General features: G+C 37.0%; 1 protein-coding gene across 1 annotated transcript in view; it reads right to left on the bottom strand.

The window, feature by feature from the left end:
- The window catches only part of GPC5 (glypican 5), a gene marked incomplete at both ends in the record, with an annotated part of 1374381 nt that overhangs the window by 1068626 nt on the left and 291482 nt on the right, over window positions 1–14273 (bottom strand). Inside the window, one exon of the mRNA XM_082859487.1 lies at window positions 4119–4244. Coding sequence (XP_082715613.1) covers window positions 4119–4244 — 126 coding nt within the window. The remainder of the gene's footprint in view (window positions 1–4118; window positions 4245–14273) is intronic.

Here is a 14273-nt window from a genome sequence, read left to right as displayed (position 1 = left end):
TAATCAGAAATCATCTGAACTGTGGACCTCGGTGTCGCGATAGTGTACATGGTATGCACGCACTCTTTAAAATCATTTGAATTAAAATAGATTTTGTTTCATGAATTAATATGCTACAACTATTTGAGATGTTTCATTTACAACCACAGAGGAATTCCACCTCTTTTGATGAGCACAAAGGTGATTTGACCCAGTTTATAGGCCTGTCATAATTCTGAAACAATTTGTATGGTTCTCCTGTTCTTTGAGGCAGCATGTCTGTGCACATAAATAATCTGACCAATCACCTCCTAAAAAATGCCTCCAGGAGAAGAAATTTTGCCAAAATAATCACTTCGCTCTTAACAATGAATGATATGCTCAATCTTGGCCACAAATTTATCCTATTGATGTTTTTGGCATAATTTCTCTACAATGAACTTGATGAGTATTATAACCCAGCACAAGAAAGGAAAAAACCCCTATGATCCCCACATGTGGTACAAATTCACTTGATATTCATTTCTTCAAAATTTGAAGGCATTATTTATCTCAACCAACTGCAGGTCTCTGAAATGAATATTCTATATGGGGATCTTAGCATTTTCACACACTGATCGCTGCTATACTCTGTTTATTCGCAAGGAAAAAGCAGCTAATAGTTCGGGATTGTAACATTCATTAGAACTTGCCTGTACATCGAAGCCATCTTAGATTACTGAACTACTGAATTTTTGAAACATATCCGTTAATGCTTTGAAAAAATTATATCACAAAATTACTACAAAAATCCAATTTGGTTAGAAATGAAATGTAAAAATAGTGCTTTTATTTCAAAAAAGAATTATAAAAAGAAAAAAAGCAATAATGGCTCATAATTCTAACATCACTATAACATCTGTTTCCATTAAATATAAATACAATGGAAATATAAAGCCTCCCCAGTATTTTAAATATATTAGCAGTTTTCATGTTAACTGTCCAGAAATATTCTATGTGGAATGACTGTCAGTACTTTTATTTATGCAAATCTGTTGATAAAATATTTAATATCCGGGCTTCTCTGGTGGCGCAGTGGTTGAGAATCTGCCTGCTAATGCAGGGGACACGGGTTCGAGCCCTGGCCTGGGAGGATCCCGTATGCCGCGGAGCAACTAGGCCCGTGAGCCACAACTACTGAGCCTGCGCGTCTGGAGCCTGTGCTCCGCAACAAGAGAGGTCGCAATAGCGAGAGGCCCGCACACCGTGATGAAGAGTGGCCCCCGCTTGCCACAACTAGAGAAAGCCCTTGCACAGAAACAAAGACCCAACACAGCAAAAATAAATAAATAAAATTAATAAACTCCTACTCCCAACATCTAAAAAGAATTTAATATCCGACTTTTAACTTTTTTTATTGGAGTATAGCTGCTTTACACTGCTGTATCAGTTTCTGCCATACCGCAAAGTGAATCAGCCATGCATAGACATATATCCCCTCTTTTTTGGGATTTCCTTCCCATTTAGGTCACCACAGAGCACCGAGCAGAGTTCCTTGTGCTATACAGTAGGTTCTCATTAGTTATCTATTTTATACATAGTAGTGTATATATGTCAATCCCAATCTCCCAATTCATCCCACCCCCCCTTGATATCCATACATTTGTTCTCTGTCTGTACCTATTTTTACTTGAAATTATTCCACTTTAACAGATATAAATATGCATCATTTTTGACTGCCACGTAATATTCCATTGTCAATATACCATGATCCATTAACTAGATATGATGGATATTTATATTTCAGCATTGACTTTGCATTGAAAAAAAATCCTGTTCTAAATTTATTTCAAGAACTGGCTGAGCCGTGAATGAAATTACAATTTAAATTATATTTTAAAAAATGTCAAAGTACACATGAAAGTTTTCTCAAGATCAAACAGAAAAGAAATACCCCATCAGCTTACTCTGAAGCATTAGGGAATAAAGTTTTGGGAAAGTTCAATGAGATGATTCTTGTGAAACCTCAGCTGAGTGCTAGAAAGTAATTAGGGCTAAAAATGTTCATTTGGGAAGTAGCCTAGAGATGGTGGTAGGGAGCCAGTGTGTGAGGTTCATCGGCTGGCCCAGAGAAGCAAGGGAGTAGGTTGGTGACCCATGAGATAGGGACAAAAGAGGGGGAAAAAAAACACCCTCAAAAAAAGGGAAAATGTCAGCTAAGGTGATGAGCTAGAAGGGCTGTTTGAGAAAAAATTAAGCAAAGCGGAAGGTGTTCACAGGAGAGTGAAGTCACATAGGGCCCTTCGAAGCAGCTGACAAACAGGAGGCTGGGTGGTATAGAAAAGGGAAGACAGGAGCTGGAAGCAAGTGAGAATAATGAGAATTGCTCACTTTCTTTACCAGAAATGTGGACACTTCCCAAGGAGGGTTCTTGCTAAAGATGAACTTTCTTTATTCATAAACCATGAATGAGGTCTTAAAATATGTATCATGTAGAAGAAAATATATTTTTGAGTTGAAAATACTCTCCTTCTAAAAAGTTTTCCCAAATCATTGATTTCTCCAACAGTATTTCCCATTATACAAAACCTCAGACCAAATAGAGAGGAATGGGACAAATTGAAACTAAGATTCCTGCAGTTCTAGAATCAAATGTATAATGTAATGTGCTATATTAAATATATTTATATTCTATACTAAATTGTTCATTAATCATGCAATTCTCATTAGCCCTTGTAGAAAAATTGTTAATACACAAAAATGTTCAATTCCAGTTTGAACAATGTGAAAAGAGAAAGTATAAGTCAAAGTAGAATTTGATTACTAGGTCTAAGTGGCAGAAATCTTATTAACATGAATACTGTAAGAATTCAAAATACTATGCATGTTATGACTGCTCTCAGTAAAGGCAGGACAAATATATGTAAGAATACATTAAGCCATCCAAGGGGCGTAATGGAAAAAGAACACGAGCCATGTCAGCCGAATTTTTTATTTAAGTATAGTTCCTGCCTAAGTATAGTTCCTGGCTAAGTATAGTTCCTGCCTTCAGAAACTTTGATTTCTGTGAAATCAAAGATTCCCTATGAGATATCTGGATGTAAACTACAAGTAATCATTTAATATATCAGGAATGCAACCTTTAACTATAATGAATATGATCACACAGCAATAAACAGATTTTACTACATAAATTTATATTAATATTATCTACAGTATATGTTTATCATAGTAAATTGAATTTGCTAAAGGACACTTTAAATGAACTCATCATTCTAATGGTAACTAAACTACCTATCTTTATACAGAGTAGGTGTGTTTATAAATCAGAAAGTTTATCACCTTACCTTTTAGCAGATTGCTCAAAATAAAATACACTAAAACATTCTAATCCAAGCACAGCACAGGTCTACAATCTATGGTAATCACCAGCATTGGAAAATCAAAGGACTAATTCCCGGCCAATTGTACTGACCAACACTATTGTAACAGAGGGAGAATCTAGGACTTTTTCAAGCTCAGGTAATTACTTGTGAGCACAACCAGTTATAGAAAGTGAAGGAAAATAAACTCTAGAAATTCTAGATGGTGAGAAAAAAAAAGGTGAAAAATTTCACTCGTGAGCTTGAGAACAATTGACAACATACAAATAAACAATGCCTCAAACAGACATACATAAAAGTACCAGCTCTGTTTCCCTCTCCCTCTTTCCCTCTGTCTCTCACATACACTCAGAAACAATCGTAGGATGAACATATTAGTGCTGCTGTGACATATATCCACATAACAAATCTTTGCACAGGTATTCACATTTCACCGAATTTCCTTTCTAATACTCATAAAGTTTAAAAAAAAAGATATCTGAGAAACAAGACAGATCGGCTAGAAGTTAAGTAATACTTCACTGAAAAAGTGGGATTGTTGGGTAAGCCACAGATAGAAAAGACGAGAGAACTTTCAGAACACCACAGAATGCTATCATATTTCTAAAATGTCAAAAAGAATCAAACTTATTTTTGACAAACTAAAGAGAAGGAATTGATGTATCCTCTAACCTGTGTGGCAAAGTTAAAACTGAAGTAATGCATTCAAGAACTAGGAAAAGAAATCAAGGATGAAAATGGCCATTATGTTTTCACAGATCACTACACATAAAGTACCTTTTTACTATATCTTCTCCGTTCCAGCATGGCAGTCCGTCACCAGCTGCTAATTCATTAGCACAAAGTTGATCAGCCAGGCCTCCATAGAATGTCCTGTACAGTCGAAGGCTGTTGATAAATCCTCTGAATGGAAAAAACAAAGAAAACAATTAAACCCAAAAATCCATAATAAATGCCAATATGAATAGCATAATTTGTTATGCATATTGTTTAGAATGTAACTTTTAAAATTTTCTCTACTTATTTTCATATATTTCCAATACTTTTCTAACAAGACAAAAACTACATTTTTTAAAAAATGTATTCAAATTTATTCTTTACATAGAAGTTTTCACTGGGTATGAACTTTATTATAACTCCAGGTCCAAGAAGCTGTGAATAGTATATGCATACACACATACATACACACATACACACATACACACATACACACATATACACACACACACCACCACCACCACCACCACCACCACCACCACCACTTCAGCTTCCTTAAAAGCCCTCACTAGCTACTGGCATCTAAACCACAGTGATATTAACTAATTTCTTTTCCATATAGAAATGTCAGAGGCTTATAACAAGCTGACTGATTGCTCACTGATTAAAAGTTTAGTAGACTTGGGTGATTTTCCCATGTGGGTCTTCTCTTTGGGGTCTAAGAACATCAGATAATATGTCTTTACTAAATATGAGAGAACCCAGTATGTAACACACTTCAGAAGCATGAAAATAAAAGTTATTGGAGGGAGTAATATTTAATACATTTATTACGTTTTTTCCCTCTCATACTATGGGGTTGGCCAAAAAGATCGTTTGGATTTTTCCTGTAAAACCTGAACGAACTTTTTGGCCAACCCAATATTTCCCCTTTCACCATCAATTATGGAAAGGGAAAATTCAACAAAAAAAGCAGTTTTTCAATTTAGAAATCCAAGACTTTGGAGTTTTAAAACCAAGGTTTTGAGGTCTCAAGAACTTGAGTTTTAGCATGTCAGAAGACCAAGTCCTTAAGACTTTAGCTCTGAACTTTTAAACATAGACAATTGTTTTGGGGGAAAAGAAAAGAAAAGCCACTAGTCTGATCCAGAGGAAATGCCCCCTCTGGACTAAAAGGCAGGGAGAGGAGATGGAAACGTTGGCAGAAAAGCAAACGTCAGAAATTCGTGGGATGAGTAATTTAAATATAGCAATTATGAAACTGCATTCTCCATTGATACCTTTAAAATGATTTCTTTAAAAATGAAATTAAAGAGCAGGGGTGTCTATAAATTATAGCTGGAATAAACAATTTTTAAAACTTAAATCTAATTTTGACAGCACTAATGCTCAACCATTTCAACTTGTAATTCTCTCTCTTATTGGTTTTCAAAGAACTAACTGTAGAAACTGCTGGAGTTGTAAATAACCACTACTCTGTTGGAAGGATAAATATAACTTTCAAATATGTAAGATCTGCAACCATAGAGAAGATCAGAAGTTCCCATGGCAAGTGGCTGGTGAGTATTTAATCGAATTTTTAGCAAAGTTTGACTGGACAAGTGATAATAAAATGGTTGCAGGAAACACAAATCTCTAACCCATGCTCAATCAAAAAAAAAAAAAAGATGATGCTTTATTTTCTCACTAGCACAGTTAAATGCTTATCTATATTTTATCGATTTCCTCTTCTAGAAAATAAGTCTCTCCTTGATGGCTGTGTTCCACTAAGTGGAATGCATGAACAAACATCAATTCTCATGCTGCAGCTATGAAAACATAGTTGATGAAATTGACTGGTTCTTTCTTAGAGAGGTGGGGTTTAATGAACAGGAAGATGTATGGCTCCTGTCCTGAATTCTATTCACTATAAATGACCACATGTTTGGAATCAAAGAACCTTTTAGAAATGAAGAGGCCTGGCACAAATGGCTGCAAATGTTGAGACCTTCAAATTGATCATGTAAAACTGAATAGATAATTTTTGGCCCCCAAACCTCCTACTTCACTCTTGGTAAATGGTGCCTTTGTTTCATTTCTCCCTTCACAACCAATCGATCATAAGGGAGAAAGTTCACATCGTTCTTTCAGTTCCCTTTCCCAACGCTACTGCCATTGCCTTAGGTCAAGCCTTGATCATCTTTCTCTGGAATTACTGTACCAGGAGAGCATACCTCCCATCGGTTCCTTTAACCATCACCTCCCATCCTCCATGAGAGCCACCTATAGAAATTCAAATCTGGTAGTCCACAGATTATGCCACGTACTTGCTTAAAGTCATCAATGGCTCTCTATTCTCTACAGCATGAAATCGAAACTTCTTAGAAAGCTACATAAGGTACCCTCTCATCTCAATTTCAGCAACAACCCAAACCACACTTTCGGGTTCCACAAAAGTGAGATGCGTGCTGTCCTCCAAACTTACTTCCAGGCCTTTGCCTGCGTTGTCTCTGAAAGGATAGTCTCCTCGAAGATTTCCACTCATTCCATAAACCATCGGCTATCAATTATTTGTCACAAAATACTAAACACTATGGAGTGCCAAAATCTGTGTTGGCGCTAGGGATTCATAGCTAAAGAAAACAGTCCCTGCCTTCTAAGAATGCACATTCTGGGAAAAATCCACAATAATAATACAGTATTAATAAGTAGTGTCACATTTGAAGACAAAGAAAGAAACAGGAAATAAGATAACATATCAGTGTTCCATGCAAAAAAACCCCACAAACCAAGAAGCAAACAACAACAACAAAAATCCAGGATAAACAACGGTAAAGAGGAACATTGTGTATTCAGAGACTCATACAGTTAGGTTAGCTAGTAAGGAGTGTGCTTATGGGAATCACAGTCAAAGGCAGGACGAGGCCAGATTATAATCGGCCTTGTTGATCATCATAAGATGTTTCAGTTTTATTCAGGTGGTGAGAGCCATTAATTTTTCCAGCAAGCAAGTGACATCGTCATCATCGCAGTATTGTGGAAACAGAAAAGCAGTGAGGTCACTTAGGGGAGTATAAGCAAGTCCAGAGCGAGACGTATGAGGATGGGGAAAAAAACCTTCCAGTCAACGTCAGGAAAATGATAGATTTGAAAACCATTAGGAATCTAGAATTGACAGGTAAAGCAAAGGTTTTAAGATGACTTCTAATTGTCTTCCCCTCCCCAATCAGGTAAACTACACTTTGACGGTAGCTTTGTCTTTGTGACTTGCCCTGGGTTCTAGTCATGTACGCAGAAGTGATGTTTGTTCCCTCCAGGCTTAAGCTTTAAGGGCCAACGTGGCTTTGCCAGCTTCTGTTTCCCTCTCCCCTGATGGCAGGCAATGTTTCAGATGTCAGCTGCTCTTTAACTCTGAGGCTTAAAGCCAGAGGAACCGCAACTTGAGCAGTAGCCCTGCTGGTCTGAAATGGGCATTGGTTGGGAACCAAAACAATTTTTTTGGTTCTAAACCAATGATAGGTTGAGGTGTTTTGCTACCACGTCACAACCTAGTCTCTCTTAATTGATACAAAGCTAAGAAAAACAAATGAATAACTGATGGATCATAAGTTCTGAAAAGAAGAGAGGGGAAGGATTATGGAAAACAGAGTGGTTAGCTTTGGAGCAAATTCCCTGAGACTAAAAGAATGGAAGAAAGTCCACGTGAATGTTGAAATAAGTACTTTGGAACTCTATAATTCTGTGTGTGGCAGTTTTGAGGTCACAGGAATGAAGACTAGTGTTGCAAAAAAGTGGTCGCGTTGAAGGACCAGGAGATCTATACTGGAAATAGAAAAATAATAATCATAGTTGAATTGGTAAGAAATGAAGGGCTCAAATAACTAGAAGCCATAGTGAGGTTAAAAACATTGACCTGCAGCCACAGCTCCAGTGAACGTTGATCATGAGAAAAGAATCCATACTTCAGTTCCCAGCTTATGCTCAGCCTACTTTAAAAAAAAAAATGCACCAGGTCCTCCTTTTCCAGTTGTACATGAAATGTCACAACGAATAAAAAACATTATATTCTTTGGATGATTCAAAATTTAAGTTGCTGGAAGGGTGACTCTATCCATACCTTTATTTTTCTACAGTCATGAGAATATTTCCAGTTAAAATTAGGAGAAAAATAAATTCAAGATGTTACAGCTTCCAGATAATTAACCTTGAGGAGCTGTGTTACGTACATGTTGTTTGCTCATCTTGGTCTTAAGACAGCTCAAGAACACAGAAATCAAACATTATTAAGAGTAACACTCCAAAAATATTTTGTAAAGAGGAAAACATGCTTTGCCAGAATATTTATTCAAAGCCTATATGTCAGGGCCACGTGCAAATTTATAATTTCTCATTTGGGATTACAACAGTCTAACAAATGATTTCTCTGACTAGGTCTGCCCTCCCATCTTCCCTTCAATGCATGCGCCAAGTTCTTACCAGAATTCGCTCCAGAAAACAGCCATAACACTTTCCTCCTTTAAAATCCTAAGCATTCAGGTAAAATGTCTTACCGTGGCTCGTCATCTCTCTACTCTTTGCCCCTTAGTTGCCCTGACAGTCCCCCTTCCCTCCAGTCTCACACCCCAGCCAAAACCACACACTCATATTGCCTAAGAAATCTCTAAGATGCCACCTTTTCTTCTCCCCAGAATGGCCTTCCCTCCCACTTCTCCCTGTCAGCCATCTACCCATCCTTCAAAATCCAGCTTTATCCTCATCTCCTCCCTAACTCCTTGCCTGACCAGCCTGTGACGCTTCTGTTGGTCTATCCATTTCTCACGCCACACTTGCCATCTGTTTTATAGCCCTGGTTATCTGGTATTATATTTTGCTGTCTGTATATCTGCCTCCCTGATTAAAGGGTGCATTCTCTAAAGACAAGAGCCATGTCTGCTTTATATCCCCAGGGTCTGGACCACAGTGTGGTACCCCACAGGCACCTAACAAATTCTTGTTGAATTGGCCCCAGATGCGGTGTTAGTTTTTAACAACTTCCAGAATTAGACGTTTCTACAATGAAATACAATTTTCAAAAACGATAATGATAATTTAAAGTCCTTAAAGAGCACAGCTGACTTGGGGAACTTTAAATTACGGGACACACTCCTAGATTGTGAAGCTATATCAGAAAGACCTTCCTAGAAAATGGAAGGAATCTCAAGGGCAGGACTACAAGCTGTGCCAGATTCTACTAAACAGGTTCAAGGCGGATTCTATATTATATATAGAACATATATAGAGACTATATATATATATATATTCTTATGGAGAGAATATAGAAGATCTCACATAAAAACCTGAATGATCTTTTGGGCCAACCCAATATATATGCGTTGCTGAAGTTAACATGTAGTGACACATTAACATTTAGTCACACTGTGGTGTAAGATAGCCATTATAATTAATATATCACAGGTATACTACATTATAAAGACAAGTTAGAAAGAGCCTTAAAGATGATCTGATCCAGTAGTGCTCTGTCCTAAATGCACTCTATCATCACCAAGGAAACATAAACTGTATGCCTAGATTTCTCCCTCAGACATTCAGATTTTGTGCTCGGGGTAGGAACCAGGGACCTGTGTTTTTCTGAAAGCTTCCTACAGGATACTAATGTGCAGCCTCTTATTTTATAACTAAGGAAAGTTAAAACCAAAGAAGTGGAAGGACTTGTGAAAAGTGACTAAGTTAGTTATTTAGTCAAGCATTTAGTTAATACAGACCTTGACATCGTTGTTTCATTAATTAATAAAAATGCCATCACTTTGCAGTATCGGGCAGATATTGGATATTTGACAAATCAAAGTTGAATGACTCTTTATAGAAAAGAATATTTCTCTCTGTTTTTAAAATTTTACAGAAATAATCACGCTTTTCACAGAACACAGTAGTAGACTGGTAGACAGATAGAAAACAGATACATCAGTTCTTCCTGCCAAAATCTGCACTTAGAAAGTAACATGTTTGGACAGGATTTATCTGTATCTCTTTACCAATTTGAAAGATCTGGTGCAGGAAGCAGGGAGTGGAGAAAATTCTGATCTCTGGCTAATGAACAGCTTTGCACACTGTGCTAGCACAGGAAAGAGGAAAAAGGCTGGAACACAATTGCTCATTCATAGCTTCCAGCCTTGCTTGCCCTGAGCCGACTGACTGGAGAGGAACATGGACCAACATAGTTAGTGCTTCCTTGCTTCCCATGCCCTGGAGGCCTGCAGTGCCAGAAAGTCTCCTGATCTGTCACGTGGCAAAAAACAAAGGATAGAAAAGAAAAAGAAAGAAAGGAAATGCAATTCACCCTGAAGTAATCATTTCTAGTTTGCTTGACACAGGAATGTCCAGTTACTACTCTAAAACCAAGTGACACTTTCGACTGGCTTTACCATTATCATTTGACTTTAATCATTTTTAATAACAAAAGTAACATATCTTTTGGTGAACAGTTAAATAACTAAAAGGCACATGAAGTTCATATCTGTCCCTCCACAGTGTTTCTCCATCCTCCCTCCTGAGGTAACAAATGTTAACAGCCTGGGGTGCTTTCTTCAGTTTCTTCTATGTGTACCCTAACATAACCAAAAACAGACAGACAGAGACAGAGATGGTTTGGTTTTACAAAACTAGGGTCAAGCTATACACGTACATGCAATTGGCTCTTCTCACTTGACAATATATCATGAACCCTTTTCAGGTTAATAAATCTAGGAGTTGCTTATTTTTATACAGATGTATAATATTCCAAAACCTGGATATAGCAACTCTAGCATAATTTATGAAAATAGCCCACTAAGCCAATTTTTACTTTTTAATTTATAAGGCTGACATGTTTCTCATACGTGTGGTTTAAAGGGTGACAACGGCGTGTTGCAAACTTTGCTGATTTTCTAGAGAGCTGTTTTCACTTAAGCATATGGCTCCAATCTACATTTGATTTTGCATTTCATTTCATGAGACGTTGCTGGAAACAGCTATGTTCAAAAGTCATACCTCTCAGTCTTAGGTCTTCATCTAGTGGGCATTTGTTTCAATTTTAAAACATTTATCAACTGTTACATAGAACACTTCCTTGCCTTTTTTCCCTTGAACGTGATATAAAAGACTATTGCTAACTTTGAGCAAAGCTGATTATCTGGAAAAATGTTGGAGAAGAACCTGATTTTCGAATGGAACTTTTCTCTGTGGAATGTTTCAGACCACACGTTTCTGTATTTAATGATATATATTGATTTTTTCAGCCCTCACATCAGTCCACACATAATACAGAAACCAAATTAAAAGCAGTGCCTCTCACACACTGTTTGAAAATATCTGTAGAACAAAGGTGCAGTTTGCTGGTTAATGGCCTGAGGCAGAGTTAAGGTTAATATGGCACTAATGAACAGGCTCAAACCTGTGGATGTGTCTGACCACGGTTGTCAAACAGGAGACATTTAAAGTGTCAGTCTCCTGCCCCGCAGAGGAAATACATAATCACATGTTTCTGGGTAAGGGCTATTTTCTCTGGCAATTCTGAATCTATATTTCATCATTTAACTTAATTCCCAACGAAGTCATTCTATTTGACAAAATATTTGTATAGATCTTGAGAAGGGATTTCTAAAGATTTCTTTAGATTTCTGTTCTATGGCAATAACGGTTCTCGTTGTAAATGCTTGAAAATAATTAAATACATGCAGGCAGATGGGCTATAAGGAGACTGAAATCTAGCTTCTTGGTCCCTTCCTATACAGGCGTCATGATTCCTGGAGAGATGCGGGGAGAGGGTGAGTGTGGCACTAAGAAGCAACGCAATAAATGGTACCAGGGACTTTTATCACAGATGGAAATGTGTTTCAAGCACATTGCATTCATATTTGATTACAAAAGAAAATACTGTTTTCTTCTAAAAGCGTAACTCATAAAGTCTGCTCTCTGAACCCACTGCTCAGGATGGAAGCTGTGACCTCAGAACCAGCACTATTCTCCTAGAGAAGGATTTTCTTTCTTCTGACCAAATAATTCCAGGTTTTTCCCTCCTGGTAGGAAGTCTTCTTGTTCATCAGATGGGTTCCCTTCCTTCACAGATTTACTGTGCTTTCTCAACAGAGCTGAAGGTGTTAAGTTGGGCAGCAGACTAGGGTAGGGGCACAGGGAAAATGATGGGAAAAAGCTCTGAAAACATGCTAACATCCTCCCATCCTCTGCAGAGGATTCTTTTCCAACAGGTGCCGTGTGCTTAAGGCTCCCTAGTGGTGATTTTATACCAGCCCTGAGCTGGACATTCATGACCATCTATACAATTAGTATAGACTCTTCTATTCTCACTTTTCAATATCCCTCAAACCCAACACATTACCATTTAATGTCCCAGTAAGAAGCACCCTTTCTGAAAGCATCCTCCTCTAAAAGAGTGATTTAAAACTGATGTCAAAACCAGGTTTTCAAAACAAGCTCTCACCTCATTTTCCCATGTTGTAAAAAAGTACCTCACAAAGCACCGACTCTGTTCTCCATTAAAAAGGACTTTAAACAAAGACCTTAACTCATTTATAAAAATAAGCACAGAACCAAACATCCAATATTTAAACAAATCAGATAGTATTAAACTGAGCATCCTTCCCAAAGGAGGTGTGATGTTCTCTCCTACCTCATAACTTTGTTCATTTTCATAAAAATATGAAATTATTTGTTCAGTTATACTAGTTTTGGGAAGCATGCTATTAATCTTCCAATAGAAAAAAGTGTCTAGGACCTGACTGGGTCAAGACCAATGAGAAGGTTTAGCCAAACAGAATATTTGCAAATCTAATGATTCTAATATAGGTCATTTATACAAAGAAACATTATAGCTGTATTTTGAGATTCAGGATTTTAGGTCAAATCTTGAATGTTACTCTCTTTTTTGCAGTAAGATATTTTCTGTGGTTGCTAACATTTTAACTACAAACTCCATGACTTAGGGGATAAGAAAACATTCTGGACAATATTTTCTTCTCTCAGCATCAGAACATTAATGAACTACTTTCACTTTGATAGTCTGCCAATAAATGGGCTTCCTTCTCATTCCTTCTTTTCTTTTTTTTTTAATTTAATGACTTCAGTCAGATATACCTGGTTACCTCCATCCACAAACTTGTCTAACTGATAGACAATATATGCCTGGTACAAATTATTCTCATTTGCATTTTCACTTACTGTATACCTCTCAATGCATATATTTGTGTTCCTGGAGTCTGATATTAAGACAGGCTTTAGGGTCAAGAAATGTATAGTTAACCAGGTTCAAAGAAAATGAGTTCTTTTAGTCTTCAATTATATTCCTATTATTCTACTAATTCTCATTTTGGAAAAAAATTACTCTTGAATATCACATGTAAACCAGGTATTATTGTATGCCCAACTTCTGAAAAGTGGCATAGAATATTGCTGACCAGGGTTAAACAATACATCATTATTATACATAATCACATTTACCCAATTATGACATCTAAAATACTGTCCCTCACATCTCACAAACCATGCTGTGACAAATAAACCAGAAATTTTCTTTAAAAAAAAATAAAATACTGTCCTTATAATCAGAATTAAAGTAATTCCGTGCTTCCATTATGATTATTCATATGTACTTTGTGTACATAAGGCTTAGCTTACATTGGAAAAGGTAAGGCAAACCAAATACAGTAAAGATTATAAATCCTTTGGATTCACTCAGTTTGCAGGACCCCAAAGTTGCAGTGTTGCATGTCTAATAAGATTCTTGCTGAAGGAGGGTCAAACCAACACAGCCAAGGGAGCACCTTAGACTGTTAATCTTCAAAAATCATCAAACAGAATCAATCAATTAGAAGAAAATTTGATCTGCAAGTCTGTAAGTCTATGAATATGGGCCTAAACGAAAAGAATTATCCCAAAACTACCTTAAAACTTTCATCAGTTGCACTTCTAAGCAAAAGATTCCACATGTGATTCTGGAGACCATGGTATGGCCTGCAAATGGTTGACATAAATTTGTATCTTGAAGGTGAGAAAAATCGTAAAAAGCAGAGCCTCTGTTAAATGATATAATCTACTCTAGAAACACATTTCTTCTATTTTGAGCACAATTATGGAGAAATGGGCAGCTTTGCTATTTCTATTCAATATACAACTGGTTAAAAAAATATGAATCTCTCTTGATTCCACCTGCTCCCCATTTTTCACTCTTATCTGTATGCATGA

The sequence above is a fragment of the Leucopleurus acutus genome (genome assembly GCF_964270905.1).
Source record: "Leucopleurus acutus genome assembly, chromosome: 18".
Lineage (NCBI taxonomy): Eukaryota > Metazoa > Chordata > Mammalia > Artiodactyla > Delphinidae > Leucopleurus > Leucopleurus acutus.
Note: the sequence above shows the minus strand (reverse complement) of the source record. Positions and strands in the feature narration are given on the sequence as shown.